Consider the following 12365-nt stretch of genomic DNA (forward strand, 5'->3'; position numbering starts at 1 on the left):
TCAGATGCCAAATTTCTTAATGTGAATTTATTATAAACTGGATAATATTGAACTGATTTTCTCGATTGTTACAGTAATACAATTCAACTATTAATTTTTCGATTAATTCGATCAAGTTTGCCTTTGTATTACTCGCGGCAGAAGCTTTAGCCATTATTTTTAGATATTTCAAAGGCATATTCATTGTCTTCAGTTAACCTTCAGTCATTTATCCGTCTCTTTTAGTTAGCTAACCATTTGAACCATATAGCCTTTACTTTTAACAGCTCTTTAATCGTTTACGCATTATTGTGTAGCCAACTGTTTAAACGTCTCTACTCGCTTGCTAACAACTTATGACACACTTAATTGAAATACATTGAGTTGTGTTTTGGGTTTTTTTGTGATTAAATTGTAATTTAGATGTTTTGAATTTAGTTGAGCCACACCACAATACTTTCATGTACCCTTGGTCGCCCCAGAAGATCCCCCTGAATGTACAAGTACTCAAGATAACAAGCTTAATACCTACAATATTGACCAACCGCAACTAGTACTCGGTTTGTGTGGTTGAAGTTTCAGATTATTTTTGTTTTGTATTGTTTTTTAAGCCCCTTTCACAAATAGCACATCTGCTATGTAGTATTTCACTATTGTGTGGAAACTCAACTTGGATGTTATCAGTTTTTATCATGACATTTCTGGCTCTGTCCCACTCTTCATTGGATTTGGGGATGTTTATACTCCAGTGTCTCCAGCCAGCTAAGTATTTGAGATAGCGTTATGTTTGCCAAACACTTCGTAGTGAATAAACGGTGCAGATGAATATACCATGCCAATGATTCAGAATATTTCAGCAATCCACAAAGCCCCAAAAATCATTTCAACTACAGTAAGAAGTGAATAAAACCTGTCAGGTCTCTGCCTTGGAAGGGATCTTCAGTGTCTGATATGCGAGATCGAGCAGCGGCGTCACACTCCGGCGTCTGGTACCTGTTTCACAGAGAGGAGATGACAGTGGGAACATGACTGCATGAGACAGAAGGAGGAAAGAATGTAAGGAAGTAATGTGTGAAAAAGCTGAGTCCTCAAAGGAGAAACAACAGATCTGATGTGAAAAAAAACCCTTTATCTGAAGACAAAAACACCATTAAAGATTTTCCTTCCAGTCATCAGAACAATCAAATGTGGAGCTGAAAAATCAGGAGAGGAAATTTCTTTGTCTATCTTCGTTATGAAAATTCTCCCCAGTCTCTTAACTGTATGCATGCGTACACATTCATGCTGTTCTGGCATCTTAAAACTACAACCTACTGCATTTTGGCTTCATTCTGTGTATTCACTGTTGATCTGTAAAGAATTATTGGCGATGATTACCCTCTCTTTTTTTTAGAAGAACTTAATAAATAAATTTGATTTGACATGCACACAGCTTTGTTTCGGAGCCATAACAAACTGTTCGGCATTATGCGTGGCATGACTCGTTTTCTCCTGGCTATTGTATCAGTGGTTCTCGAATAGGATGGAAAATTGAGCATGTGTGTCTCATTTTCCTTTTTTTTTTTCAAAGTAAAAGCAAGTTGTCATTTCTTTTTTTACAGTCTGCGAGGCCACTGATCCAAGAAGGGATGTCTGATGAATGACTCTGCACATTGCTGTCCAGAGGAGAGAAATTGGGATGAGTGACATGAGGGCTAGTCCAAAATACAATAAATTCTTATGTGAAGAAATAATCGCCTCAAGGGGGACATTCAATATCTTTGAAATGCAGATGAGAATTTGGTCTGTCTGAGTGATTTATTTAAGGTTTTTAGGAGCTGTCAGTTTTAAATACGCTAGTATCTCATTTATTTAAAACTAAACCTGTGTTATCCTGTATTTAAACAGTAATAAGGCCACTGACTAACTCTTTCTGATAGTCTGTACCTCATCTTGTAAAACAAGAACCGTCTTGTGGAGAGAGAATGATGATCCCATTCAGGAACAAAAACAACTCATCTATTTACTGCTGCATGCTGACAGTTTCTCAAACATCCAATCAATTTTTCTTTATCTATCGCTGTGTTTTAGGTTTTAATATTCACATTCTAGATGTAAATCATGTTTTTAAACAACCAAAACATGAGCAATGCGCATCATTTATTTAGCATGTTTTGTCTCCATCCGTTTGACATTCACCAAAGGCAAAAACCCATTGTGCCTCCGCTATTTCTCTGGAAGAATTATAAACAGCAGCAACAGCACTAAAACAAATGTCATCCTAAATGCTGAGTGTTTATGGTCAGATAAATGATTTTCCCGTCAGGGCTTAAATCTAATTGTTTTGCCAAGTGAAGCTAGCAGCAGCAGCTTGGATCCAGAATTCCTCAAGAAATTTAAGGTTGTAAGAGTGAAAGTAGTATTTAGCCCTTTGCTCCAGAAGTGATGGTCTGTAGGTCAGTTGGCCCTTTTTGTGCAAACTGAAATATGTCAACAACTTTGTGATGGATTGCCATAAAATAGAGCCTTTAATTGTTCCCTGGCTTTTTATCCGTCCTTTTCCGGTGAATAAATTTCTCAAGAACACCTTGAGGGAATCTCTTAAAATTTGTCAGAAATGTTCACTTTGACTCAATGATGTACTAATTAAATTTTGATGGTCAAAGGTCAGTGTCGTTGTGACCTTGCATCCATCTCATTCTTGGTAAAGTGTTATCTTAAGAACACCTCACAGGACTATCTTCATTGTTGACTCCATTTGGAGTCAACAATGAACTGTTTATAATTTTGGCGGTCCTTTTTTTTCCCAGTGTTCTGTGCATTGTACTTTGTCAGCATTCTGGGCCCCAGATTTTGCTATGGAGTGAGTGCTCTTTAATTTTACGCTACACTGCAGTAGAGGCTACAGTGGACATTATGCAGGAGTGCTGAGGCCGAGAGGGTTTGCACTGGGAGGGTCATGGATAAACATTATCTTCTCTTTTGCTTAGAAATGGTGACGTCACAGCTCAAAGCAACTAAATACAACACAGTCTCTGCTTTTGTGTGATATAAGTGTCAGTTTGTTTACTGTATCACATGCATGCTGCTGTCACACTGAACATCCCGCGTTCAAGCTGTAAAACTATATGACCCCCCCCCCCCCCAAAAAAAAAACCATCAAACATTCCTACTGAACAGCCAAATCTGATTCGACTGACATAGGTATTTGTTGGTTACAGCCCTAATGTTAGCGCGCTGATGGTAGCATTTAGCGCAGAGAATCGACTTGAGTACAGCCTTGAAACAAATTCACAGACTTCAGAGACGCCTTCAAAGATGCTACTCTGTTTAGTAACAGCACTTCACATTAAAAGTCCTGCTTGTGCTGCCAAATGTTTTGTCCTGTATTATCAACAAAACTAAACAAAGATCATGTGTCTGCTCATTCCATCTGTCCTGCTAACAGGAAATCAGATAACCATTCCCTCTTTGGCAAAAAAAGAAAAAGCTTTTAAGTGCTTTTTCTGATAAATGATCTTACCTTGTGGAGGTTCCAGGAATGGGCCGCCCCGTGTCCACCAGAACACACCAGCAGTAGCCTGTGGACTGGTGGCACTGGACCGGTTTGTAAAGGCCTCCGGGCCCACAGTCTGGGATGAAAATGGCCTCACGAGGATTCTGCCGAGCCTCGTCCAGCGCGCTCTGTCGCTCCTGGTCACAAGAGGGAACTTTCTCTAAAACCATGAGAAACACACTCAATACAGAGGCACCAGAAACACACAAAAAAAGTAATTTGTCTAAATATTAATGAGGGGTGGTGTCGGATAAGATGATTGTAGACTGCCTGGTTATTGATATCCGTAAACCTGATCAGAATAATCATATCTAAGCTAAAAAAAGGAACTAGCAACTAGTTCTATGCTTCCTTATGTTGGACTCGGTGCACATTACTATTTAGATTTCGAAGTTGTCTAACACTGTGATAGGCTGTCAGTGCTCATTTCTCTTGTCGGTGGCCAGCTAGTGGTTGGTAAAAAGCGCTCTCTATAGCGTTTATCATTCTTTGGGTCATTTCATATACTGTTGCATATTTAGGGCTCTCTGTCTGGGGTTTGCATTCAGCAGGAAGCTGCTGCTCAAAAAATCATCATGCTTCATTCACTACATTGTTAAACAGTATAAGATGTGTGAGTAACATGATGTTTGTAATAGAAACAAACACGGTGGTAAATCAGCACCGGCCAAATGTGGGTACATTTTTGGCAGCGGCATGTAAAATTGTCAGGCCAACCGTCACTTTGGCAGGCAGGAAAAAGGCACAACAGAAAGGTGCTTATTAACTGCTATATAAAAGCAGCACTATATTAGGGGTGTCACAAAATAGTTTACTAGACGACTAACAAAATCACCAGTGGAGACTGTGCACCGTTGTCGACCATCCAGTCATCTGTGGTTTTAGCACAGTTCAGTAATAAAGTGATATATGCAGCTGGTCGTGTGCTATGGGTGGACACGGGAAGACTTCTGCTTTTTCTTTAGGAGCTGCAGCATTTATTCTCGCACAAACTGTGTAAACTCAACTTAACATTCATATGATATCTTCAGTGCTAATTAAGCTCCTCTCTTCGCTAATTGCAATCTCTTTTACACTCTCACCAAATTCTGTTAATGAAGACTTTTGGCAAAGATTTCTCTTTGTCAAATCTGCTTGTGACCGAATCATCTCAGTTTTCTTGTTTTTGCTGATAGAAATGCTCTTCAAAATGTTTCTGTAGAAATATGGCGATTTCACAGATGCTGCTATTCAGTGCCTGTATCATGGACCTGAAACATGTTTGACTGGTCGACATGAAGCCCTGCTTCCATAAAACCTTGACTAGTCCTTCCTCAGGTTGTATCAGTGAATTTTTACCCACCGCAATTCATCATATCTTTCTGTTCAACAACAGCTGCATAGCCCTTGAAAGATGCTCCTGCAACACCTTATCCCACCACACTGTATTTACATTCACATCCATTTAGTCCATCGCTCACTCTTAAGCCAAGTACAACAGAGCTGCATGCTAAACTTGTTACCATGGTGATGAAGTGTGCTTTTACCGCTCGCGATCCATTCTTCATTTTACATTCAAGTGCGCTGTGAAGCATTGAGGTACAATAAGACGGTCACGCTAACCATTTGGAGACTTTTCTTCAGGGCGGTGACGTTGCAGTTTCACATTGTGGAGCTGATTAGAGCCACAGCGGTGCCGGTAGTCTCACTCACACATTTCCAGTAACCAAAGCATAATTAGGACAATACTGCTCAGACGCTGCCCGAGTTAAGACTACATCAGGAGAGGAGTCTGTGAAATTAGACATGGGACTGCGGTGCAAGAATCATTTACATCCTTCACTTCACTTTATTATAAATATTTCTACATTGTGTGTGAAAAGGGCATCTCTTAGTGACAAACTCACATAAAATTATCACCTGAATTTGCAGTTTGCTTCAGCTTTATGGAGAGTTTTTTTTTTTTCGTTTTGGTTTTAAAGCCATTTCAGTCTCACTGCTCCAGTCAAAATTGTATTCAGGCGTGACAAGCAAGTTTGGAAAGTAGAACATTTAGCCGCTACTAAAAAGCTGGATATGGTTCATGAGAGTTATTGAAGGCCAAAACAAAGCTGAAAGGAGAGTGAATGAACAGCATCAATACTACACAGGTGTATCTTGGGATGGTCACAGTTAAAGGCCACTCTAAAACGTGCAGTCTGATCGAGCACATTCAGTTCACAGGTAAGAGCTGTGGTGGACATTCCTGCAGTTGGCCTGATAATGGCACGCTCCCTAAAAATTTGTAACATCTGTGGCACTGTGTTGATTGATATAACTGCACATTTTACAGTGGCCTTTTATTGTGACCATCCCAGTGCACACGTGTAGTAATCGTGCTGATTTATCAGCGTCTTGATATGTCACACCTGTCATGTAGAGGGATTATCTTGGAAAGGAAAAGTGCTCATTAACACAGATGCGTGAGTAGCACGTGGCAGCAACCTCACCCAACTGCCGCGTCTGGCACACTTTTGGTGTTCACACTAACTGCGACTTTGCTGCGGCACTGCTCCAGGACACTGTTCACACAAGCAGTGTGGCCTGGGCATTAGATCTTAAACTTAAACCTGTGATAAACTGGGGGACAAAAAGTGTTGTTTTTAAACTTTTGGTTTAGTTTCCCACAGTTCATCTACACATGCTACCCAATTGTTAAGATATAAAGCTGGTTAAAAAATTGTCAAACTATCCCCTTATGGTTGCATAGGTTGACTTTTTTGGCTACTCGGAGGGAACACAAAACACTCATGCCGCTGCAGCACAAAGAGTACAGAAGTGCATCCAGACACGCCCCTCTCTCTCTTTCTCAAAATCAGAAAAAACTCCTATCAAACAGTAAACCAAGATTCTGTTTCTGAGTTCTAAATTTCTCACCTTCAATGTTTTCGGGAACGTATTTTTGCTTACCGTTTAACTGTAACACAAGATCATTTGTTACCAGCCGAACGCCATTGTGTCAAAAGGACAAGTTTGCATCGTGTCACATACCAGCAGGAACTTTATTTGGGTGTGCAGCACAGTGCATTCTGGTATTTGTAGTAGTTTTAATAGTTTTCTACCTCGTAAGCAAAAGCAAAGCAAGTACCAGTCCTTTTTCTCTGTTTTCTTTGATAATGTAGCACCGATTTCAAAAGTATTTGCATCCTTCACTGAATAGACATCCTAATTTTATGAAAAGACCATCTTTCTTGCAGTGTAATATCTCTTTAATAGTACACTATATTTTTTTTTACAAGATTAATGCAGTTTTATGTGTAACAATAAAGCATTCAATTCATCTGATCATTTCACATTTTCCCCTGTTTTTGCCCACTGAGTCTGAAACTTTTCCATGCAATATTTATACTGGCTAGCCTGATATTGTATGTCACCTTCACTCTAATACAGCAAGTTGCATGAGTGTGACAAGAGTCCACCACAGCAATCTAAAAATTATACGTGCCAGACCAAATGGAGTAATACTCACCCTTCAGTCCGTGGCACACACAGACTTGATGCTCATTTATTTCGTTTTTGATTTTTAATTTTAAAAAATCCATCTTTCCCTTAATGACAGGACCTGTGTCCTTACAGGGTGTCTTGATGATTGATAAAGACTGATAGTTTCTTTGAGAACTGTGAAGAGAATGACGTCTTTTATATCACAAAGCATGATCTCTCTATATACAACACAATAGTCCAGGGATACTCTTGCTTTGCTTAAGGGCCACTTTTGCAAAATGACCGGAGGCCAGGGGCCAGTTTGGCAGCTGAATACATGTCTCTAGAGTTTAGGACATTTCTTGGATTTTAGCGCATTTGAAGGATTTAAGGACATTTAATTATTTTTTTTATTTTATTTTAGGACAGTTATTGGATTTCAGTACGTTTGAAGGATTTTAGGATTTTTTTCAGATTTTAGGACTTTTCTAGGTCATTGGGACATGCTAGGATTGTAGGACATTTCTGGGATTTCAGGATGTTTCTCGGATTTTAGGACATAAAGGGCTAAGAGAGAACCTCTGTTGGAGGGTTTGGGGAGATCCTCTACTGGCAAACAAGCTTTATTTTTATGCTGTTTTATGCACTCTGGCACCTTATGTATATTAAAAGTACAAAAACAATTCCCAGTGTGAAGCACTTTATTTTTATTGTGAATTAAAAATATGGTTGGGGCGGCCACCCGGCACCCTGTCAGGGGCCAGATCTGACCCGCAGGCCGTAAATTGAGTATAACTTAGTCCTTTGTCATTTTCTATGGTAGTGTTATTAAGGATGGAGATGACAGCAGTGGCAGGTTCAGCAGCAGACCTGAGGCGCGTGTGTGTGCATGTGTGTGTGTGCGTGCGTGTGTGAGGGTGAGGGTGTGTTAATGTTTCCTGAGTATGGCTGCCAACAGAGAACTGAACGTGTCCCTAAACCAAAGACGCTTTCCTCCTGCGAAGACTCACACTCAAGTGTTCTTAACGCTGCGTCGTGGCTCTGGTCCTCGCCAAGGTTCCTTCACATCCAAATTATTTAGCACTGTTTATTATACAGAGGTTATGCTGGCGCCAGGCGCTAGGATTCCCAAAAGAAAATTGTTTTTATACATATAAATGGAAAAAGGCTGGACTCTTGCAATGTAATCCTCTCAGTTTTCTGTGGTGCTGAAACTCAATCTACAACTTCTCTGCCTGCCTTGGATATCCGCATTTCTGCTCTATTTGTTTTTTATTTCTGTTTCTTTTTTAAATTTTATTTCTCTTCCCTTGGCAGGAAACGAATGATGAGAAACAAAAACCCGCAGAAAACAAATATTGTCCTGAGAAAACCACACATGTGGACGTTAAGAACAGTTGCATCAATTAGCTTGTTGTTGTGGTGATTTTTTTTCTTCAGGGCAAACTGATAAAAGACAAACATCTGCAGCACCTCTGATGAGAACAGGCTTACTCTATTTTATGCCTTTCACTTTGGCCCTTGTCCTCCACACTCAGAGCCAATTGAAACTATTTTTAAATCTTCGTCTCTTCTCAGTCTATTCTTCCCTCCTCTCTCTGCTTTTTCTCTCCTTCACTTCACTTTTCTTTCTCTACTTCTCTCTATCCTAATACCTCCCGCTCTGGTCCTCCTTCCACCCCACTGAGCACTCTCTCCTCTTCGCTTCACTCCAATGGCTTTCAGCTGTGGGGTAATCACTGCAATATTGTCTCTAGCGAGCCTTCTCTGCAGTTAAAATAGCGGAAGTGTTAGTAATAGGGGAACTCTGTGAATAGGTATGTAGGTGCATGTGTGTGTGTTTATGGCCGAGAGTGAAACAAAACCAGAGATGATGGAGAGTTCACTCATGAAATGAATCATTATTTGGGATATTTTGTCATTTTTGAGTATGTTAACATGAATAAAATACTCCAGTTTTTGCCCTTATTCTGGAAAAAAAAAACCCATAGGGAAAAAAAAGAAAACCCAAATCATCAAATACTTTTGTTGAACTGCAGAATCTGAAAGGACTAGCACAAATAATAGTATAATTCTGCCTAAAATGTTTTCAGAAACATGTTTTAGTTTTATGTTTAACTGTAACATGAGATCTGGCTGGCTGCCATTGTGTCGAACGGACGAGGTCGCATTAAGTCACAGGAGCGTTTATTGGTCCGATCCATTCTGGTATTTGTAGGTTTTCTACCTATTGAACAAGAGCTAACGCTGCATTTCTGTTCTTTTTTTTTTCTTATCATGTTGCACCAATTACAAACGTATTTTCATCTTCCTACTACATAGACGGCCTACTCTTATGGAAGGACTCGCTTTATGTTGGTGAAATACGTCTTTTGCATGTTTGGTCCCAACGCGTTACTGTCGTCAGTTTTCGTGCTGGAAAAATAAAACACAAGTTCATGCTGCCTCAAATTTCTCGTGCGGATAGGATTAAAAGATTCAATATCCCTTTTTTTAGACTGCAGATTCGTATACAAAACGTGTACTCTTAGATGACATGATCGCATTACATCTCTTCAAAGTTTTGTTTTTCTTGTGTTTGCCCCGTGGCAGAGGGGGAGTTAGCGGTTAGTGAGTTTCTGGTTCTCCACACGTTTATAAATGAGCTGCAAGACAGGGCGCTTCCCCCTCCTTACAACATTGGAACAACAGCATGTCAAAGTCTGGCAATAAAGCATCCTTTTGAAAAATTGACTTTGCATCGCTTTGCCTAAGCAAACACATTTCACTAACACAATCTCCATATCGCTCTAAATCTTAATTATGGGGTATCCAGAGACAGAGAGCCTGTAAATGAATAACGTACTTTATGTGCACACAGGAGGGCTACTTTCTCAGCACTCAGCTTTTCCAGCGTGAAGGGAGAGAAAGACAGAGAGTTTAATATTGAGGATTTGTTGCACCAAAGCTTCTCTACTTTGCGAGCTGTTTAGCAGAAAGACAGAGAGCAGGCTCTGTTTTAACCCTTGTGTTTTCCTTGGGGTCAATCTGATCCCAAATGAAATCTTTTACTATCATTATATACTTTTTATACTTATGTAAACAAGGTCTATTGGCCCTAAATTCCAAACTGAAGGAAACAGTGTGTAGAATGGGATGGCCCAAAGTACGCTTTTTACATTTTGTGTTTTGTGTATTTGCTTTTTTATTACACTTAACCTGCCGAGAGACCTTGTGGAGCGTAGTAACGTCGTTGGTCGGCGAAAGTAGAGTTTTCTAAGTATTTTTGCTTAAAACATAATCAATTATCAGAGTCATTGCCAATTAATTATCTGCTGACCAACTTCATTAATCCCAATAATTGTTTCAGTTCTGACTGAATGTACTCGAGTACTAAAGGTCAAACTTCTGGCTGTAAGTTGGGTTACACGGTAGTTTTCAGGATTTAAATGTTTCTAATTCAGTCATGGATGGCAAGAAAATAAATAAGGACAGAAAAAAAGAAAAAATCAGTGATATGTGGAGTTCATAGTATGTTGGATGTAAAATGTGAATCTTTGAAGTAACTACAGTAGCAACTTCAGCAATCAACACTTGTTTCTGACATGTAGTGGAGAAAACTTAGAGGTCCACGAGGCTGAAAATGCTGAAGTTCAAAAACATCACTTTGGTGAAGTTCTTGAGTTGTACTTTGTTATTTCCAGACTCTGAATCACAAACAGGATTATGGATTTAAGCTAACACACTCTTGAACACACACACATATTCACAGACACAGGCATTAAATCCCTTTTTTATAACCATTTCCAAACACACACACTGAATGCAATCACAGACGCACACATCCATCGCTCTCGTCTCAAACGTGATGACATCTCCCCCTCAGTCGGCCTTGTCGCTCATACTTTGAGGACACCGGACGCTAATTGAAAACAGGAAGCTGGTGTTTTCCAAAGACATTTCAAAGAGCTGTCACAGTGAATCTCTCTCATCTAAAATACAATCCCTAACCACAGTTTCCCCCGCCACATCGCCATCAATCAGAAACTACGAAACCCCATATTACAATCAACTGTTTGTGTGCTCTATTGTGTGGTAGAAAGCTATCACATCCTAATATAATATGCGCACATTTGAGGTAGACATTCACATGTTTCTTCAAAATATTCAGGCACATCAACATAAACATAAAAAGTTTGGCCATTATGTGTTTAAAGACTAATTACCAATGGTATTTTCTCTAATTTGATCAGAATGTTTTGAATCCAGAGACACAAACTTTGAAAATGAATTCAAATGAATGTAACAGCTGTGTATTTCCAGTAAACATCAGTAAAATCTAAATTAATTATCTTTAACTATGGTACATTAAAAGTTTCCACTGCACCAGCTAAGAGGCGAGCCAGCAGACATTACTAAAGCAAAGCATAACTGAACAGTGACATGAATAAATGACAAAGTGCAAATAAAATAAATTAAATGCACATTTCGCAGACTAATTAATAAAAGACTAACATCAGTCCCATATATCAGTTCACCAATATATCCATTCTCACACACACACACTCAACCCCCACCACCACATTCACTCATTGACGCGCTGCAGAAGCGTGAAAGGCGTCCAGCTGCCCAGAGGGTAGTGAACATGTAGAGGCATAATTGAAAAGGAGACAGAGAAAGCTAAACAAATTACACCAAAGGAAAGAAACCAAGAAACATAATCCCGGCGGTGCAGGGCCGTCCTCAAACTGGAAATGTTTTACATTTCGTCTGACACTGGTGGCTTTGAAACTGGGTACACCGGAGAAGAGTTGATACTTTGAGAGTGTTCACTTCATTCAGGGTTTACGTGTACAACTTTTTTGGTATAGTTTCTACTTCAGATCTATATGTAGCTAATAACTGTACTCTGAAAGCAGCACACGGGTGATATTTGAATAGGTGGTTGTTCTGAGAGGAGAGGTGTGCTAATTTAGTGATATGGTCAAGGATATGATCCCTCACAGGCTTCCCAAAACTGCTACTTGTTTGATTTGGCTTTGTGTTGGCAGTCCTGTGTTCACTGTGTACTATATCACAACAATTAGGAACACAGGGCTGCTCAAGCATTTTTAAGTGTTAATTAAGGATGCATTTTATGAGACGTACTATACTCATTTTCAGGTTCATATGTATTTTGAGCTTCTACTAGAAGATGTTTAAATACTTGTATTCACCCCCGTCTGAAATGCTCCGTTTTAGCATCTGTCCCTTTACGCCCAGTCCTGCCCTGTTCTGTGGTCAGCCAGTACCAAGCACTGCAAGTGACTAGTATTCATTACATAAAGGCTTTGAGGGATAGTACTGGCCAATGAGTACGCAGTAGGGCGTGACAAGGCACAACAAGCTTAAGTAAAAAAAAAAAAAAAGAAAAAGAAAACACCTGCGTCTC

General features: G+C 39.7%; 1 protein-coding gene across 9 annotated transcripts in view; it reads right to left on the reverse strand.

Moving 5' to 3' along the window:
* smoc1 (SPARC related modular calcium binding 1) overlaps nt 1-12365 on the reverse strand; it is a 67283-nt gene that overhangs the window by 18068 nt on the left and 36850 nt on the right. For all 9 annotated transcript variants that reach the window (XM_042500328.1, XM_042500327.1, XM_042500324.1 and 6 more), the window contains 2 exons: nt 3482-3674; nt 890-972 (listed from right to left, as the gene is read on the reverse strand). In XM_042500328.1, the coding sequence (XP_042356262.1) occupies nt 890-972; nt 3482-3674 (276 nt within the window). The remainder of the gene's footprint in view (nt 1-889; nt 973-3481; nt 3675-12365) is intronic.

The sequence above is a fragment of the Plectropomus leopardus genome, chromosome 14 (assembly GCF_008729295.1).
Source record: "Plectropomus leopardus isolate mb chromosome 14, YSFRI_Pleo_2.0, whole genome shotgun sequence".
Lineage (NCBI taxonomy): Eukaryota > Metazoa > Chordata > Actinopteri > Perciformes > Serranidae > Plectropomus > Plectropomus leopardus.